The sequence below is a fragment of the Brassica oleracea genome, chromosome C2, assembly GCF_000695525.1.
Source record: "Brassica oleracea var. oleracea cultivar TO1000 chromosome C2, BOL, whole genome shotgun sequence".
Taxonomy (NCBI): Eukaryota; Viridiplantae; Streptophyta; class Magnoliopsida; order Brassicales; family Brassicaceae; genus Brassica; species Brassica oleracea.
Window position 1 is genome coordinate 3,053,850 of NC_027749.1, and position 20,051 is coordinate 3,073,900.

Consider the following 20,051-nt stretch of genomic DNA (forward strand, 5'->3'; position numbering starts at 1 on the left):
AAAATAAGGATCGCATAAGAAACGCATAGCGTTAATCATGCTCTAAGAGTTGGAAGTTTTTCTTTCTTGTCATAAGGATTGCCAACACAGCCTTTTGGGGCCAAGAGTGTCCATCATGTAAATGTAAATATTAGCATAGCCATTGGACAGAAGTGAGATTATATATTGGTTAAAGGGGAAAAGTATAGTTTTGAATTTGAGTCCATGCTAAATAGTTTTTGAGATAAATGTCAATCACCAACCAAATAAAAAGTCCCCCATCCAAAATAAAATAGGTCCCAAATTTTTTGAAGTGGGGTTTAGAACTCCTCAAAGATCAAACAAGAAAAATATATGTAACTAGAGAGAGACTCCAAAGGAAGGGTAAGGAAGATTATTAACGGATTTGTGAATGGGAATAAATTTCCGAGCCTTGACATGTTTTCCATTAATGGCGAACTTGGTCGGGCACGCCTCATCCTTTACAATCTCTGGAATCTTGGCGGCAGAACGTAACACCATCCTTGCATACAGCACTTGCAGGTCCTTCCCTCCTACTCCACCCATGTGTATCGCTTCCACAATATCTCCAAATCTCCTACAACACCAAAAATGTATACTACTGTTTAAAACACACTACCGTTAGCTAATTAATTAAATAATTGGGAGTATAAGAACTAGGCACGACCTTGGCCTTGCATGCATGCATGGCTTATAATTAAATGGATTCAGTACCTGGTGAAATATTCATACACTTCTACTTCAGAGATTGGGTATCCTTTAGAGAATGTGAGGAAGACAGTCCTGTCCTCAGCCGTTAGTTGCTGTCCCTCAACGTTGCTTGTTCCTGCTGCATGATTAGTTGTTGCTTGTTGACCACACAAGAAGTGGCTAGAGGTATGCATCTTCTCCTTGTTTTGCATCTCAAAGCGCACGCATATATCCTCAAAAGCTGGGTAGCATATACTTGTTAAATGCTTCTTCATCTCAAGGAGAATGTCTTCGCGCTTTTGGTGGATGCCTTCGAGAGTAAAGTTCTGTCTGGTCATACGCCTGATCCAAGGTATGGATAAGGAGTTGATGTTTTTCAAGCTGGCCACGAACGTTGGGAAATTTTCGTAGGATAAGCAGCGCAGACACATGACGACCTCGTCAATGACGGTGTTGATGAAAAGGTCTGGTAATGAAACAAGATTAAAGATTAGTTTGCTCATGAAAACACTTTTCTCGAGATATATGAGAAAGCACATGATCTCAAAAGACAGGCTAATGTCTCGTCTTAGACTTATGACAATACGAGTGAAAAGATCTCTTTCAAACTTGTGGAAAGCATTGAACTCTTCTCTGGTGATGGATAGTGAGGATGAAGAAGATGAAGAATCCATGAGCCTTTTTTTCACTAAGCAGATGTGAAATTTTGATATTTTTGCTTTTGTTTTGAGAGCATGTGAATAGAGGTGGTAGAGATGAAAATATAGGTAGAGTTTTGAAATGGTGAATATGTTTTTGGTCATATCTCATTTTCTTTATTAAGAGATACCTTCATGCACCAAATCTATATTCATTTGATTTTTCTATAAATGTCCTCATTTTCTTTATTTTTGGGGGGAGGTCAGTTATAAAGTTTCATTTATATTATAAGGTCATGGCCATCCAATCCAGTTATTCCTTATTTCATGTCATTTTAATATGCTTTCTCCTCTTATTTTGCTAAAACTCAACATGGTTTATTCATTTAATAAAAAGATACACTAGATCTCGACCCGCGCAACCGCGCAGATTTTTGTTTTCATTTATTTTTATATAAACATTTTGTTTTCAATTCAAAATTGGTATATATTATAATATATATGTGTCTATCAATTTTTAAAACATAATAAGTTTACGGTATATTTTTTTCATTGAATAGATTGTTTCAAACTTTCACTTGTATTTGTATTTTCTTCTATATATATATTTTTGGATTATTATTTTATTATTAAAATCGTAACTATATATATAAAGATTAGTAAGATATTGTTTTATTGTCATATTCAAAAATATTGTAACATTTCACAAATTTAGAAAGTCTTAAAAAAATTAAACCTTTCGCTTCATAGATTTATATTATCGAGTAAATAATTAAAATTTTAGTTTTTGTTTAATTTTTAAAATAAACTATATAGTTTAAAATTTATTTTCATTGGTTTAAGATAGTAAATATTAATCATTATTAGATAATATGATTTTTGTTATTTAAAAAAAAGTCTTTATAATTTTAAAAGTTAACATGACAAATATTTAAATAATTAACATATGGATGTATAGTATTACAACATTAAATTATATATATTTAATTTATACTATCTATAAATCCAATGGATCATATCTATTGTTTAAATCCAATTATTGATAGCCCAATAAAAATTTCTGGTAGACCCAAAATTTAAATGATAAAATTAAAGATTAAATGTAACATGACTTTCTAGGAATATGTCCATTAGGTTCATTTAAAAAAAAATCACACATAAATCAAAGTTGTGACTTCTGTTTTAATATATAAGATTGACGTTGAAGATGCAGAGATCAGGTGGATAGCTTGAACCAGTTGGAAGTACGATAAGATTTGCTACATGAGTATGCGAGTGGAATGATCGAGATGGAGCAGAGCTGAAGACTTGGAAAATGGATTGGCGATCAGACTAGAGTTAATTGAAGATCACTTGGAGAGCAAGTAGTTGGAGATTCACTTTGGAGAAGGGAGATGTGATTTAAGAAAAGTTTTAGGGAACTTGGCATAGTTGGAGATTTAGGAATATCTCTTTGAATACTAGGTTAGCCGTATAAATAGTCAAGTTAGACATGTGTATTAGAGTCGACGCAGAGAATTGTAGTTTTAACATAAGGGTATGTTTTCATAAGCTTGTAAGGTGAGTGAAAAGCACAAATTAGAGCAACTCCAATGGTGTTACCCACCATTGGAGTCCTTAGTAATTAAAAATTATTTTTTTTTTGAATAGTTAAGGATTTTAATTATAATTGTGAGTCCAATGGTGTTATTCACTTTGGAGTTCTTAGAATTTTTTTTTTTTGAATTGAATCTTAGAAATCATAAATTAATAATTTTGAAAAACATTTAAATAATAAATTGTCATTTATTAAATGATTAAATGTAAACATACAAAATTAATCATCTTCATCATTACCAAATTTGTTCCAAATATTGTCAATCAAATCATTTTTTAATTGTTCATGTATACGCCTATCACGAACATGATTCCGTACGCCAAGCATATTACCGAGATTTGAAGGCATGTCGGTAAAATATGACATATCCACCTGTGAACTCCTACTCGAGTCTCCTTCTTCAAACGCAGATGGAAAGTACAAACTGCGGAGTAAATGTTTTCAAAGCATAGGAATCAAATCCGTTTTCAAACTACAAAGTTACCGATAGTCCTATCCGTTTCAATTCTAACTGCTAATTTTAAACTAGAGAGTTAAAGAAGACATGTAACTTTAAACACTAACCTCAGAGGACTCTCTCAAGGTCAGACACACGCCTAAGCAACATCCTCACCTGGGCCTGAACAGACATCAGAGAAACAAAACAATAGGTTAGAATGACATACAAACAACTATCAAGTTTTGATTCTGTTAACATAGAAACTCACCTTTAGTTCGTCGCATTCTCTGAGAAGCTTCTCATGCTCGTGAACCCTTATTTTGAGCCTCTCCACCTCTTGTTGCACACCCATAACCCATGGCTGCCTAAAATGCATCCCGTCATTCTGCCAAAGAAGAATAAACTTTGTCAAACAGCAATGGATCCAAAAAAAAATATTTCAAACAGCAATTGATCAAACAGCAAGAGACATAACACTTCAAACCTCGAAGTCTTTGCAGATGAAGTATCTTTTCCCTGGGAGGTAGTCATATGTATCCTCTTCATCTACGGATTCCTTCGTGATTGATCCACAGGGGCACAATTTGGGAATCCCTTGTTGCGCATCTGCAACGAAATGGAGCATGTCGTAGTGTGCTTTGCGTGCCTTCATATCTCGCAGTTCTTCCTCCATTTCACAACCTGCGAGAAGAAATTTTTTTTAAGATTTACTGGATTGTAACCATTCAAAACAGATAACCTATTATAATCAAACTAGACGAATTTCATTCAAAAAACTTGGAAGAAGAAATAATCAAACCCAGACGAAAACCCTTAATCAATTATCACCTCAATTCCGAACCTTTAATCGCGAAGAAAACACCAAACAAGTGAATCGAGAAGAAGAAAATAGCTAACCCAGACGAAAACCCTAATCCGATAAAATCCCCAATTCGATTAGAAACCCTAAATCTATTTAAACCCAACAATCGAACCCTAAAAAACTGATGAAATAAACATGCATCCACTCCAGAAGGAAAGAAATTGAACAAACGTTTCAATTCTAACTGCTAATTTTAAACTAGAGAGTTAAAGAAGACATGTAACTTTAAACACTAACCTCAGAGGACTCTCTCAAGGTCAGACACACGCCTAAGCAACATCCTCACCTGGGCCTGAACAGACATCAGAGAAACAAAACAATAGGTTAGAATGACATACAAACAACTATCAAGTTTTGATTCTGTTAACATAGAAACTCACCTTTAGTTCGTCGCATTCTCTGAGAAGCTTCTCATGCTCGTGAACCCTTATTTTGAGCCTCTCCACCTCTTGTTGCACACCCATAACCCATGGCTGCCTAAAATGCATCCCGTCATTCTGCCAAAGAAGAATAAACTTTGTCAAACAGCAATGGATCCAAAAAAAAATATATTTCAAACAGCAATTGATCAAACAGCAAGACACATAACACTTCAAACCTCGAAGTCTTTGCAGATGAAGTATCTTTTCCCTGGGAGGTAGTCATATGTATCCTCTTCATCTACGGATTCCTTCGTGATTGATCCACAGGAGCACAATTTGGGAATCCCTTGTTGCGCATCTGCAACGAAATGGAGCATGTCGTAGTGTGCTTTGCGTGCTTTCATATCTCGCAGTTCTTCCTCCATTTCACAACCTGCGAGAATAATTTTTTTAAAAGATTTACTGGATTGTAACCATTCAAAACAGATAACCTATTATAATCAAACTAGACGAATTTCATTCAAAAAATATGGAAGAAGAAATAATCAAACCCAGACGAAAACCCTTAATCAATTATCACCTCAATCCCGAACCTTTAATCGCGAAGAAAACACCAAACAAGTGAATCGAGAAGAAGAAAATAGCTAACCCAGACGAAAACCCTAATCCGATAAAATTCCCAATTCGATTAAAAACCCTAAATCTATTTAAACCCAACAATCGAACCCTAAAAACTGATGAAATAAACATGCATCCACTCCAGAAGGAAAGAAATTGAACAAAGAGCTCGGATTTACCTTCAACAAAGACGCTCTCTTATCGCCTCTTGTATCCCCTTTCTTATTGCGTCTCATGTTTTTTTTTTCAGTTGCTCGCGAAAGTGAATGATTTTTCTCACTCTTACGAAACACAACCATTTTCCCGAGCCAATCCTGTAGTGCCAGCACATCAAGGATTTGGTCCTTAGTTCCCTTAATTAAGGACTTATTCTTAACTTGCCGATTTTTTTTAATATTATTATAATCCCTTTAGCTTAAGGATTTATGTTAAGGATTCACTTAACAGCCCGCGTTGCGGGTGGTCTAAGAGGAAAGGTTCTAAAGTTTTGTATTCAATCTTAGGACGTGTGCGGATAGAAAAAAAAAATCAAGAGTGTTCTGTTTAAAAATAGATTTGTAAGTTAGTTTTATCACAGCTGAAAGTCTTTCCGTTCATAAGGATTTCCCAAAACATTCATTTAGGTCCAAGAGTGGCCAGCATGTAGATGCAAAGATTAGCATAGCCATTGGGGACAACGGAGATTATATTGCTTAAAGAGGGAAAAGTATAGAAATTGAAAGATGTAAACAAACAAATTTGAGTCCATGCTAAATAGTTTTGAGATAAATATCAATCACCAACCAAATAAAAGTCCCCCATCCAAAATAAAATAGGTCCCAAATTTATTTAAGAGGAGGGCACATGCATATGCCCTTGGGAACTCCTCAAGATCAAACAAGAAGATTATTAACGGATTTTGTGATTGGGGATGAATCTTCGAGCCCAGAAATATTTTCCATTAATGGTGAATTTGGTCCTGTCAAGCCCATCGCTTACAATCTCTGGAATCTTGGCAGCAGAACGTAACACCATGCATGCATACATCGCTTGGTCCATCCTTTTCACTCCACCCATGTGTATTGCTTCTACGATATCTCCAAATCTCCTACAACACCAAAAAAATACACTACTGTTTAAAACACACTACCGTGATAACATTAAACCACATGCATGAAGGGCCGTGCCAAACCATAATGTTTTAAAAAACCTAAACATAGTGAAATTATCAAAATATGGGCTCCTAGCTTGTTAGGAAGGGCCTTGGCCTTGCATGCATAGCTTATAAACGGATCCAGTACCTGGTGAAGTAGTCATGCACTTCTGCTTCGGAGATTGGGTATCCTTTAGAAAATTTGAGGAAGACAGTCCTGTCATCTGCCCTTACGTGCTGACCTTCAACGTTGCTTGCTCCTGCTGCTACACGATTACTTGTTCCTTGTTGACCACACAAGAACTGAATAAACTTCCTCTCCTTGTGCGTCTCAAAGAGCACGCATATATCCTCAAAAGCTGGGTAGCATATAGTGTTTAAAATATCTGTCATCTCAAGGATAATTTCGTTGCGATTCAGGTGGATGACTGCGAGAGTCAACTTCTCGCTGGTCATACGCCTGATCCAAGGTATGGATGCGGCGTTGATGCTCCCCATGCTGGCCAGGAACGTTGGGAAATGTGTGTAGGACAAGCAACGTCGACATATCTGGACTTCGTCAACGATGGTGCTGATGGAAAGGTCAGGTAGAGAAACAAGATCGCTGATTAGTTTGCTCCCGCGAACACTCCTATCGAGATAGATGAGAAAGGTCATGACCTGAAAAGACTGGGTAATGTCTTCTTTTAGACTTATGACAATACGAGTGAAAAGCGCTCTGTCGAAACTGTGGAAAGCATTGAGCTCTTCTCTCGTGATGGATAGTGAGGATGAAGAAGATGAGGAATCCATGAACATTTTTTTCACTAAGCAGAGATGAAATTTTTTAATGTTTATCTTTGCGTTTGAGAGCATGTGGATATATAGGTGGTAAGAGATGAAAATATAGGTGGAGTTTAGAAAAGAAATCCAGTGAAATGGTGAATTTATTTTTTGGTCATGCCTCATTTTCTTTATTAAGAGATATACATTCATGCAACAAATCTTTTTCATTTGATTTTTCCTATGCATGTTCTCATTTTGTTTATTAAGAGACATTTTCATGCACCAAATCTATATTCATTTGATTTTCCTATAAATGCCATCATTTTTTTCCCATAAATTTCCTCTACTCCTAAATAGTTACAACATTATTTATAATTTTGGGGGTCATTTATAAAGTTTCATATATATTATAAGATCATGGCCCTCTTAATATTCCCTCATCTTACTATTCCACTAAAAACTAAACATACAGTAGAATATCTATAAATTAATAATGTTGAGACTTTAAAATTTTATTAATTTATAAGGATATTAATTTACAAAAATTTATTTTTTAGATTTTTGAATATTTTTATTAATAAAATAAGAAAATATTTCATTTCATTTTACCGTATATACATTATTTTAATTTTAGAAATTTGACTTTCATATTATTTTATTATCATATTTTGTGTATATTTTATGTTTCATAGAATTTTTATGTGATTTTCTATATAATTTTACTAAATATTATCAAAATATATTAAAATATTAAGAAAAATAGAAGTATTTTCATTGTGAATATAAAGTCAATAATATAATGTTTAGTTTATACTTATATAAAATATATATAGAGATAGATTATTAATTTATGATTTTAATGGGACTATATATTTACATAGGAGTTTTAAAAATATTATTATCTTATTATTTTATCGATTTGTGTCATATTTTACACCGGTTTGGAACCGACGAAATTTATTAGTTTATAGAAATTATTAATTTATGAATATTAATTTATAGAGGTTCTACTGTAGTTTACTTAATTGATATATAGGACTTCACTACGTATCAGTTGTACATGCGGGTGCAGAAGTTTGCAGGTTATTATTATTGATCTTCAACATTTTTAAAAGTTGAAACTTATCCCAGTTGAGTTTTTAATTATTATTAAATGATAATTTTTTTTTAAAACTTTCAACTATCAAGTATGAGAAAAATAAGAAGAGAAGGGTGTTTCTTGTTCCATACGAAATAAGATTGCAAAGAAAAAAAAGATAAGTTGCATGTTGACAATTCCTCCTAAGGCATAGAAGAAAGTAAGAAACTCCACAACATTCATATAAAGTCAGATAATGTAAGCAAAAATATTCTCTTATTCATAGAGAGATGATCTCAGAACGTAGACTATTTTCACCGTGGGGACGGTCTCTCTTGATGGAAACTACACGGCGGTCCTCAGGGTTTAGAGTTTAGTCTGCGTGAAGAGACTGTTTCCTGAAACAACGGACTTCACCTTGAACAAGGATTTGGTGTGTATGACTGATCTGGAACTCTTGCGAAGGAAGGAATGTTTGGTGCTGCTGGAGAGTGGAGAGAGATGCTCAGCTTTAGAAGTAGATAGAGTGAACGGAGAATACACAAGTGAAGCCATTTGTTGTGTCCTTCGCACTTCTTCTGCTTCTAAGTGAGAGTTTATATTTCTCTCATGAATGTTACGCTTTGGAAAGAAGAAACTACATTAAGCAGAGGTTGGTTTTGAAGGTAAATGGTGGGAGGGAAGGACACGTGGACGAATGAGTTTTGTCGGAATCTTATATCCGGTGAAGACCATGTGATGGAGTTTACTGGCTTCGCATTGAGATTTTATATTGAAATATCATCATGACTAGGGGCGCGTGGATATTGTAGTTGTCACGTAGACGTAGATTTGTATTTCGGTTTCAGCCATGTAAAAGATACCTTGGCATTCAGCTATCCAAGTAATGAATATTGGATATTGTAGTTGTCATCTCCCCTTCGCAGTCTGCGTTTATCAAGGGAAGGCTGCTGTCTGAGAATATCTTGCTCGCAACTGAGATTATCCATGGCTATAACAGAAAGAACATATCTAGAAGAGGTATACTGAAGGTCGACTTAAGAAAAGCTTTTGACTCCATCAGATGGGATTTTATCTTGAGTACTCTTAGAGCTCTACACTTCCCAGAAATATTCATTACTTGGATAGCTGAATGCATTACAACCCCCACATTCTCTGTCTCGGTATATGGTGTTTCTGGAGGCTATCTCAAGAGTTCTCAAGGTCTGCGTCAGGGTGACCCGCTTTCACCTTATCTCTTCGTCCTTGCCATGGAAGTGTTCTCCCGCCTCCTTAGCTCGAGATTTGACACAGGCTATATCACTTATCATCCAAAAGCTGCGGATATCAACATGTCTCACTTAATGTTTGCGAATGATGTGATGATCTTCTTCGATGGAGGATCAGCTTCTCTTCACGCCATAAATGAAACTCTGGAAGATTTTGCGGGCTGGTCTGGTCTCCAGGTTAACAGAGACAAATCTGAGCTTTTTGTCGCTGGATTAAATGACTTTGAAAAGGTGGAAATTGCTAGATATGAGTGCCCGATTGGTAAGCTTCCCATTCGCTACGTAGGGCTACCTCTCATGCATAGGAAGCTGAGGATCTCAGAGTATGATCCCTTGTTGCATAAGCTTGCTGGTTTGTTCAGAGCGTGGGCTGTCAAAATGCTTAGTTATGCAGGCAGAGTGCAGCTGTTGTCGTCGGTAGTAAACGGAATGGTAAATTTTTGGATGACGACGTTCATCCTACCAAAGGGTTGCGTAAAGAAGATTGAGGCCATGTGTTCAAAATTCCTATGGGGTGGCAATATTGACACAAGGTCTACAGCAAAGGTGGCTTGGAAAACAGTGTGCTTACCAAAACGAGAGGGAGGACTGGGCCTGCGTAGCTTCAGTGAATGGAATAAAGTTTTGTGCTTGAGATTTATTTGGTTGCTTTTCTCAGGTACTAACTCTCTCTGGGTCCAATGGCATAAGTACCACCACCTGAGAAGCTCTAGCTTATGGGCCCTTGAAGTTAGGAGTACTGATTCAGCAGCATGGAGCTCGATTCTGTCTCTCCGACCCTTGGGCGGGACGGACGCAAAGCTCTGGTTTGATATTTGGACCCCTTTTGGACAGCTTATCAAGTTTATTGGAGACTCGGGCCCAAGAGACATCAGAGTTCCACTCTCGGCTTCGGTAAGGGACGTCACAAACGAAACAGGTTGGAGACTCCCTCAGCCACGATCTGACAGCGCGCTTGCTCTGCACATCCACCTCACAACAGTAGACCTGCCGCTTCAGGATCATACTGCAGACACTTTCCACTGGGTTGTTGAATCAAAGGAATGCAAAGGTTTCTCTTCTTCAAGGACGTGTGAAGCGCTAAGGCCGAGGGCTCAAGTGAAGGACTGGGCTCGTTCAGTGTGGTTCAGCAGAGCAATACCAAGACAAGCATTCATCATGTGGCTTGCAAACCTCAACAGACTACCGACAAAAGTGAGGCTCGCATCCTGGGGGCTTAACATCCAAACGGCTTGTTGCTTCTGCTATACACATGATGAAACGCGTGATCACCTCTTCCTAGAATGCAGCTATAGCACTGCCTTATGGCTGCGAATCTTTGCAAGGCTTGATCCCAACCGAACGGCTTTCCTCTCATGGGAAGAACTTCTCTCCTGGATACGATTCTCCACAGCATCAGCCCCATCCACCATCATGAAGCTAGCGACTCAGTCCATGATCTACATCTGGAGGCAGCGCAACTCGGCAGTTCATCTCATTGGATTCTCCCCGCAGCAGACAACATTCGCCACCATAGACAGGGATATCCGTAATGCCATCAGTGCGAGAAGACATAGGAGGAAATTCACTACTCTTATGCAACTTTGGATTAGATAGTTGCAATTCTGATCTAACAATCATGTGTATATCTTGTTTTTTATTTCTTTTTGCTAAGGTATCACTTTTAGGCTTTTGTAACCCTAAACTTTCATTTTATGATATTCACAGTTTAGGAAAAAAAAAATCCTCTGCTATTTAAGTGCTCTGTTCCAAACACGGACCCGACCCACCGGTCGCTTTTGCAATCAGCCGGTACTCTCAAATGTTTCCCATATATACTCTCTCTTGTCGTCTCTTTTCATTAAAAACCCAAAAGGGTAAGTAACACATGGATCAAGTCCAACAATTCTGAACCCATTCCCACATATTAAACAGGTTGGTAATGAGTGACTGGTTATTCAAATCATATATAATTAGTTTTGGTTTAACCATTGTAAATAGAATATAAAAGGTTCTTCTCCACCAAAATCAAAATGGTGTAACCAATCAGAGTGCAAATTTTATGAAATTATTTGTGTTGTAACTTTTGAAAAATCTAGACAAATATCAAAGAAAATTCAAAACTAATACAACTAGTTTGTTACAAACTATAAAATATTATTTAAACAATTATACAGTCGATAATTTTACTTATCTAATGATTATGAAGAATATTTCAACCAGTTGATTATGATTGAACTTTCGTAAAACTTAATTAGTTCATTATACATTACAAAACTGATTTGAAGACGGCTGTCGGTCCAACTCGAGAACCGCAATTAGTACCAAACTGGTCATTGATTTTGCCAACCGGTTCAAAGCTGTATGTCACAGAAAACCAGAAAAGCTGTCAAGAAGAAAAAACAAAACAAACTTAAATTAGTTTTAAAAAAATTCGCAGCAAATCAGCTCTTTGTCTCGACTGATCTAATCCCTAATTCGACAAAACAAAAGGGTTTGAGATTGAAGAGACAAAGGTCCCGTGACCTTGTCGTGGGTTAAACATCACGTGTCCGTCATGCCCCTTTTCCAGCGGAAAAGGCCGCCGCCGTCTGAGGACCTCCCGGACGACGAAGACACCCAGAACAAATCGAAAAACCGTAAGAAACCGAGCGGGAAGGCGAAGTGGTCGTGCGTGGATTCGTGCTGCTGGTTCATAGGGTGCGTGTGCCTCACGTGGTGGTTCCTCCTCTTCCTCTACAACGCCATGCCCGCGAGCTTTCCTCAGTACGTTACCGAGGCGATCACGGGCCCTTTGCCCGACCCGCCCGGCGTGAAGCTGAAGAAAGAAGGTCTCAAGGCGAAGCATCCCGTTGTGTTCATCCCCGGGATTGTTACGGGTGGACTTGAGCTTTGGGAAGGGAAACAGTGTGCTGATGGTTTGTTTAGGAAGCGCCTTTGGGGTGGAACTTTCGGTGAAGTCTACAAAAGGTCTAGCTTCCTTACCTTTTTGGGTTTTTATATTAGTTGCAAAAAGATATCTTCTTTAGATTCCTAATGTGTGTTTGTGTAAGGGAAGCAATAGCATTTCAATTAAACACGTTTTGATCTAAAAATGTCAGCTTCTTTGGAGTTTTAAGTCAATGTTAACGCCGAATGTGTTACTGCACATGCCTTTAGATTACGTTCTTAACAAGTTGCTTCCTTTATTGTCATTGGATTTACCTTTGCTTGCACGGAGTTTATACTAAAGTAGTGACTTTTCTTGTTGTGTTACGAGTAGATGTTAAAGATGTGATATAGGATGGTTGCTTTATTCTTCAACTATGTCCATGTGCAACTAAAAGTTAGTTTCTTTTGTCTTTTGGATCAAAGTGCTTTTCTCAAATTCTTTCCGAGAACTGAAAAATTGAGATTTTCAAAAGTTTGGTCTAGTTATTGTCTTGAGTTTCATCCATCTTCATTCTGTTAGCTAGCTATGAACTCCTCTTTTTGTGTGTTATGATCTGCATCTTTCCTTTTTCGGCTCACGGATCCTCTTTTTGCTTGGAGATGGGACAGTGCTATTGTTGAGACTAACAGTGTTCTTGTTCATAGTATCTTTACATAATTGGTTATCTCTTTGATTTAGGCCTCTATGTTGGGTGGAACACATGTCACTTGACAACGAAACTGGTTTAGATCCTGCTGGTATTAGAATCAGAGCTGTATCAGGACTCGTGGCTGCTGATTACTTTGCTCCTGGCTACTTCGTCTGGGCGGTGCTGATTGCTAACCTTGCACATATTGGATACGAGGAGAAGAACATGTACATGGCTGCATATGACTGGAGGCTTTCGTTTCAGAACACAGAGGTTCTTCTCTCATTAAACAAACTCTCTTATTCTCTCTTTATCTCTTAGGTTCCAACTGTCTTTCATTTGTTGAATCATTAGGTGCGTGACCAGACGCTTAGCCGTATGAAAAGCAATATAGAGCTGATGGTTTCCACCAACGGTGGGAAGAAAGCAGTTATAGTTCCTCATTCCATGGGGGTATTGTATTTCTTACATTTTATGAAATGGGTTGAGGCACCAGCTCCTATGGGTGGCGGTGGTGGGCCTGATTGGTGTGCAAAGCATATCAAAGCGGTGATGAACATTGGTGGACCGTTTCTTGGTGTTCCAAAAGCTGTCGCAGGGCTTTTCTCCGCTGAAGCAAAGGATGTTGCAGTTGCCAGGTATTGAATTAGCTGACTGTGGTTTTAGCCAATAAAATCTCTTATTCTGCTTTTGAAACTTTGCAGAGCGATTGCGCCAGGGTTCTTAGACACTGATATATTCAGACTCCAGACGCTGCAACACGTGATGAGAATGACACGCACATGGGACTCAACGATGTCTATGATACCTAAGGGAGGTGACACAATATGGGGCGGTCTTGATTGGTCGCCGGAGAAAGGCCACATATGTTCCGGTAAAAAGAAAAGTAGCAACAAGACTCGCGGAGAAGCTGGTGAAAACTCAGTTTCCAAGACAAAGCCTGTTAACTACGGAAGAATCATATCGTTCGGGAAAGATGTGGCTGAGGCTGCGCCGTCTGAGATTGAAAACATTGATTTTCGAGTAAGGACATATGAACCATATAAACTCTTGTACTTTTTTTTTTTGTGATTAGGTGATTGATAGATACGTTTTTGCTTGGTGAAGGGTGCGGTGAAAGGTCAGAGTATCCCAAACAACACATGCCGTGACGTGTGGACAGAGTATCATGATATGGGAATTGGAGGGATCAAAGCTATTGCTGAGTATAAGGTCTACACTGCTGACGCGGTTATAGATTTGCTACATTATGTTGCTCCTAAGATGATGGCGCGTGGCGCCGCTCATTTCTCCTATGGGATTGCTGATGATTTGGATGACCCTAAGTATGAACATCACAGACACTGGTCCAATCCATTGGAAACAAAGTAAGTGATTTTGTTTTAGTACCAACTCTATGCTTTGTCCCCATGCATTCATTATTAGTTTTGTTGAATATGCTTATCAACTCAAAGCTAAGAGCATCTCCAATGGTACTCTATTTTTCACTTTAAAATAGAGTTTAAAATATTAATGCGTACTCTATTTTTCACTCTATAATAGGGTTTTACTCTATACAGAGTAGTTAATTTATTTTTTGTTCACCACACTATTTTTCATTATAAAAAAAAATATCATCGGAATATAACTCAACTTCATTATAGAATTACTCTATTTTGAAGAAAAAAATTGAGTGAACCATTGGAGATGGTCTAACATAACTGTTTTGAGTCTTTTTCGAAAAGGCTTGCTTAGTTATGTTTAGGTTTTAAAGTTGATACATGTGATGCTTGCTTATAAAACCAGCTCTAGGATGGCTTTGACATGACAAATAAACCAATTAATTCAAAATCTATTTGGCTGAAAAACCTTTGTACCACCTTCTAGTTTTAGAGTTTATCTTATCCCTTTAAGGTTCATTTCCCTCTGTCTTATCCTTAGAAACCACATTTGGTTTGTTCTGTTGTTTCAGGTTACCCAATGCCCCTGAAATGGAGATCTACTCACTGTATGGAGTTGGGATACCAACAGAACGATCATACATCTACAAGCTCAATCAGTCTCCAGACAGCTGCATCCCCTTTCATATCTTCACTTCTGCTCACGAGGAGGACGAAGAAAGCTGTCTGAAAGCAGGAGTTTACAACGTGGATGGAGATGAAACAGTACCGGTCCTAAGCGCAGGGTTCATGTGTGCTAAAGCCTGGCGCGGCAAGACAAGATTCAACCCTTCTGGAATCAAGACTTACATTAGAGAATACAACCACTCTCCACCAGCTAACCTGCTAGAAGGGCGAGGGACGCAGAGTGGGGCTCATGTTGATATCATGGGAAACTTTGCGTTGATCGAGGATATCATGAGGGTTGCCACGGGAGGTAACGGGTCCGACCTAGGACATGACCAGGTCCACTCTGGTATATTTGAATGGTCTGAGCGTATTGACTTGAAGCTGTGAATATTTTGATCTCTTTGAGCTGTCAGCTTTTCACTTGCAAGAGAGAGATCATCATCATGGTCGTGGCCATGATCATCATCATGGTCATTGTCATGATCATCATGATCATGATGCTCAAGTCACAAAGAAGCCTGAGGTTGATATTTGTGGTGGTCCAATATTCTCACATACTTTTTTTTTTTTTGATATACTCTTATTGATGTAAATTATGCGATCGTGTTTATGTTTTGTCCTTGGAACGATAATGCAAGACTTGCTGCGCCATGTTGTTTGTCTTGTCGAAAACATCACTTTAGGCCTGGGGTTTGGTTTTAGGTTTTGGTTTTCCGGTTATGAACATATACAAATTGTTAGGTTATTTACGAATTTTAGTTTGGTTATTTCAGTTATTGATTCGGTTCGGATGATAATATTAGGAACAGATAATAACCGATAAATAGAGTTTCAAGCACTTAACTTCTATCTTTTGATTGGTTCAAGTTTTGGATAATTTTGGATCGGTTCTGGCTTTTTGGATAATTATGAATGATTCCGATAAAAATTGTTTGAATTTTCCGGATAAAATATCAGATAATTCAGACAAATTTTAACTATTTTGGATAAAAAAAGATTTGGATAATTTTTTTGATAATTCAATTTATAAATAGTATTTAAAAATATTTGGTAATTTAAAAATAAATATAATTAATATTTTAGATATATAAATTGCATTTTAGATATATAGATACCAATTTGGTTTTTTGATTTAGTCTGGATTGATTCTATTCTAGTAATATAGAAACCGCTCGGATATCTCTGAACATTAGTTCGGATTCGGATTCGAATTTGGTTCTGATTCGGTTTCGGTTACCTATTTATATGACCAAAGCCTACATCAGTTAGTGAAAAATACACAAAGATAAGTGGAAGAGTCAGACGTGGCTTAACCTGTTCCATCTACTCCATACGAAACCGTTGTCTTAACGAAAAGCGGCTTCGTAATCCTCCTCCTAAGGAATAAAAGGAGCAAACAGCTTCTTCTCCGCCTCCACCTCCTCCTCTCCACCCAAATAAAATCCATTTACTCTCAATGGAGCTGAGCTTGAGCACCTCTTCCGCTTCTCCAGCGGTTTTGAGGAGTCAAGCTTCCCCTCTGCTCCACAAGCAACAACAAGTGCTCGGCTTAACCTTCGCTTCCGCCCTTAAACCAGGAGGAGCTCTCCGGTTTAGTCCCCGGAGGCGTCCGCTTCACCTTCCCATCACTTGCTCCGTCTCTCCATCAACCGCTGAACCATCCTCCGGTAGTTTTAGTGTTTTTTGAGCTTAAAGTTTGTCACTTTGAATTGAGAAAGATAAGATAATGATTGATTGTGAGATTGTTAAACATAAAAGGACAAAGCTTTCTTATGTCTCTAGTCTGATCAATAGAGTTTTAACCACTTAGCTTCTATCTTTTGTTTGGTTCTCTAAAGGAAATCACTTTTTTTTTGTTTGGATGATAGAGGTGAAGAAGAAGAAGACGTTGGTGAGGAGGAATGACGTGAGGAATATAGCAATTGTAGCTCATGTTGATCATGGCAAAACTACTTTGGTTGATTCTATGCTTAGGCAAGCTAAGGTATTCAGAGATAACCAAGTGATGCAAGAGAGGATCATGGACTCAAACGACCTCGAGCGTGAAAGAGGAATCACTATCCTCAGCAAAAACACATCCATCACTTACAAAAACACAAAAGTGAATATCATTGATACTCCTGGCCACTCTGACTTTGGTGGTGAAGTGGAGCGTGTCTTGAACATGGTTGACGGTGTGCTTCTTGTGGTAAATTTTTGATGCTTTCCCTCAATAGTAAACTTTCAGCTCTGTGTATCTCATTTTTCTTCTCCTTGTTTCTTAGGTGGACTCTGTTGAAGGACCAATGCCACAGACAAGGTTTGTTTTAAAGAAGGCTCTTGAGTTTGGACATGCAGTTGTGGTGGTCGTGAACAAGATCGACAGGCCTTCTGCTCGTCCTGAGTTTGTTGTCAACTCCACCTTTGAGCTCTTTATTGAACTAAATGCTACTGATGAACAGGTGTTGTTAATTTTGAGTTTGTCTATTCTTCATGTTATGACACTAAAGTTAGTGTTTTGGTGTGTAGTGTGATTTTCAAGCTATATATGCTAGTGGGATCAAAGGAAAGGCGGGGCTTGCTCCTGATGACCTTGCAGAAGACCTGGGACCACTGTTCGAGGCTATCATTAGATGTGTGCCTGGGCCCAATATTGAAAAAGATGGTGCACTTCAGATGCTTGTGAGTTATTGTGATTTTTATGTGTTTGTTTCCAGCCAGTGTCAATGCATTTTTATCCTTTCAATCTCCTTGGCCAAAACGCACACATCAATATACTGCCCCTCACCAACTAAAGTCTAAACCAAGCTTCAAATCCAGAAAAAAAAACTAGTTGAGTTGAGTAGATGAATTTAATGAAACAATTTGTTTACCAGGCCACAAATATTGAATATGATGAGCATAAAGGGCGTATTGCTATTGGGAGGCTACACGCAGGGGCACTGCGCAAAGGAATGGATGTCAGGGTAACATTTTGATAAATCATAAACCTTCAGCTTATTGTTTTGTTATTGGACAGAAATGATGTGGGCTCATTACAATGAAGTATCACCTTAAGCTAGTTATTTTCCCAAGTCTTTCTACCTTGTAAAGCAGATGGTTTACTGTAAACTTATTGCAGGTGTGCACTTCTGAAGATTCATGTAGATTTGCAAGAGTGAGTGAGCTCTTTGTCTATGAGAAATTCTACAGAGTACCTGCTGATACAGTGGAAGCTGGAGATATTTGCGCTGTTTGTGGCATAGATGACATTCAGGTACACATCTATTCATGGATAATTGCTTGCTGCCACTTGTCATTTTTTTTTTCTTTTTGTTGCTAATTGTGTTGTAACGTCTTGGTTTCTTTGTAAACCCTGCAGATTGGGGAGACTATTGCTGATAAAGTACATGGGAAGCCTCTACCTACAATCAAAGTAGAAGAACCAACTGTGAAAATGTCCTTCTCTGTCAACACCTCTCCTTTCTCTGGTCGTGAGGTATGTGTAGTCATGGCTAATCTGGCTGTCATAAGTCTCATCTTTCTCACTTTCGATGGCTAACGATATTAAGAGGGAAGTTGTAAGTTGGATTAGTGCAAAGTTTGAATTATATTTTCCTTTTTGTAGGGGAAGTATGTAACGAGCAGGAACTTAAGAGACCGTTTAAACCGTGAACTCGAAAGAAACCTAGCTATGAAAGTGGAAGACGGCGAGACAGCAGACACATTCATTATCAGTGGGCGAGGCACATTACACATTACCATCCTGATAGAAAACATGCAAGTACATTCACTAACCATCATTGCTCACATTATGTGTTATTGAAAGTAGCTGAACATATAATAATAATGTTCCAGGAGAAGAGAGGGATATGAATTTATGGTTGGACCACCGAAAGTTATCAACAAAAGGGTCAACGATAAATTACTGGAGCCGTTTGAGGTAGCAACTGTCGAAGTTCCAGAGAATCACATGGGACCTGTCGTTGAACTTCTTGGGAGAAGGCGTGGACAGATGTTTGATATGCAAGGTGTTGGGTATGTATTGTTGTTTCTCTCCATCCCTTTTATGAGAGAGATGTGTGAATCCTGTGACATGGCAGGTCGGAAGGAACAGTCTTTCTGCGGTACAAGATCCCAACACGTGGACTACTTGGACTGAGGAATGCAATCCTAACAGCTTCTCGTGGGACAGCTATCCTCAACACCGTGTTTGACAGTTATGGACCTTGGGCTGGAGATATCAGCACCCGCGATCTAGGCTCACTGGTGAGTTATGGAGTTGATGAGATGGTTTTTTAGGAATGAGAAGTTTTGATGACACATGTGCCTTTTCAGGTTGCGTTTGAAGATGGGACATCAACGTCGTATGCTCTGGCGAGTTCGCAAGAGAGAGGGCAAATGTTTGTAGGTGCAGGTGTGGATGTGTACGAGGGTCAGATAGTTGGGATCCATCAGAGACCTGGGGACTTGGGGCTTAACATCTGCAAGAAGAAAGCAGCCACAAACATACGATCCAACAAAGATGTTACAGGTAGTCATATAACCTTAAGACTTGTGCAAGTCTCTCAAATCTTATCTCCTCTGCTGACTAATCCTTTTTATTACAGTGGTGCTTGACACTCCATTGACTTATAGTCTGGACGACTGCATTGAATACATTGAAGAGGATGAGCTGGTGGAAGTGACGCCTCTTAGTATTAGGATGTGCAAGAATCCTAAAATGACAAAGAAAGGGAGGTAGAAAAGAACACCCATTTTTGGACGAGACTGAGTGAAATCTAGTTTCTGTTTATAGGTATGTTTGATTATTATGCCAATAGATGTTTTTTTTGGGAAACACCATATCCCATTTGGACTACTTCCATCACTGATCATATGTTACTTAAAAAAGGTGTTATCATAAAGTCCTTCCGACAAGCTTATGGAACACTGTTTCTTGTGATAGTTTTTCACTTCATCATCATCATCATCATCATGATGAACAGCTTAAAGTCTTTTACATCATGTTAAATCTGTAACCAAACAGAGAGGTTAAAGAGGCAAAATTTGATCTT

General features: G+C 38.2%; 4 protein-coding genes and 2 long non-coding RNA genes across 6 annotated transcripts; 2 read left to right on the forward strand and 4 right to left on the reverse strand.

The window, feature by feature from the left end:
* Window positions 1-283: 283 nt before the first annotated feature.
* LOC106323177 lies at window positions 284-1,364 on the reverse strand. Its single transcript, XM_013761334.1, has 2 exons — window positions 715-1,364; window positions 284-577 (listed from the first exon to the last, which is right to left on the reverse strand). The coding sequence occupies exons 1-2, from the start codon at window positions 1,362-1,364 to the stop codon at window positions 340-342; spliced, it is 888 nt and encodes a 295-aa protein (XP_013616788.1). The 3' UTR covers window positions 284-339.
* Window positions 1,365-3,368: 2,004 nt separating this feature from the next.
* On the reverse strand, window positions 3,369-5,516 carry LOC106325985. Its single transcript, XR_001267107.1, has 3 exons — window positions 5,386-5,516; window positions 3,633-4,045; window positions 3,369-3,544 (listed from the first exon to the last, which is right to left on the reverse strand). It is a non-coding gene; the product is annotated as an uncharacterized LOC106325985 (long non-coding RNA).
* LOC106325986 lies at window positions 4,408-4,910 on the reverse strand. Its single transcript, XR_001267108.1, has 3 exons — window positions 4,816-4,910; window positions 4,607-4,723; window positions 4,408-4,518 (listed from the first exon to the last, which is right to left on the reverse strand). It is a non-coding gene; the product is annotated as an uncharacterized LOC106325986 (long non-coding RNA).
* Window positions 5,517-5,951: 435 nt separating the features above from the next.
* Window positions 5,952-7,148, reverse strand: LOC106326448. The gene is made up of 2 exons (XM_013764423.1): window positions 6,487-7,148; window positions 5,952-6,293 (listed from the first exon to the last, which is right to left on the reverse strand). The coding sequence occupies exons 1-2, from the start codon at window positions 7,134-7,136 to the stop codon at window positions 6,095-6,097; spliced, it is 849 nt and encodes a 282-aa protein (XP_013619877.1). The 5' UTR covers window positions 7,137-7,148; the 3' UTR covers window positions 5,952-6,094.
* Window positions 7,149-11,820: 4,672 nt separating this feature from the next.
* LOC106327439 (phospholipid:diacylglycerol acyltransferase 1) lies at window positions 11,821-15,762 on the forward strand. The gene is made up of 6 exons (XM_013765591.1): window positions 11,821-12,398; window positions 13,039-13,261; window positions 13,343-13,626; window positions 13,693-14,011; window positions 14,096-14,355; window positions 14,940-15,762. Exons 1-6 carry the CDS (start codon window positions 11,986-11,988, stop codon window positions 15,421-15,423), a joined length of 1,983 nt encoding a protein of 660 aa, XP_013621045.1. The 5' UTR covers window positions 11,821-11,985; the 3' UTR covers window positions 15,424-15,762.
* Window positions 15,763-16,347: 585 nt separating this feature from the next.
* On the forward strand, window positions 16,348-20,051 carry LOC106327193 (GTP-binding protein TypA/BipA homolog). Its single transcript, XM_013765271.1, has 12 exons — window positions 16,348-16,703; window positions 16,905-17,224; window positions 17,301-17,477; window positions 17,545-17,697; window positions 17,892-17,981; window positions 18,137-18,271; window positions 18,377-18,493; window positions 18,623-18,774; window positions 18,853-19,032; window positions 19,098-19,263; window positions 19,333-19,528; window positions 19,605-20,051. The coding sequence occupies exons 1-12, from the start codon at window positions 16,493-16,495 to the stop codon at window positions 19,736-19,738; spliced, it is 2,031 nt and encodes a 676-aa protein (XP_013620725.1). The 5' UTR covers window positions 16,348-16,492; the 3' UTR covers window positions 19,739-20,051.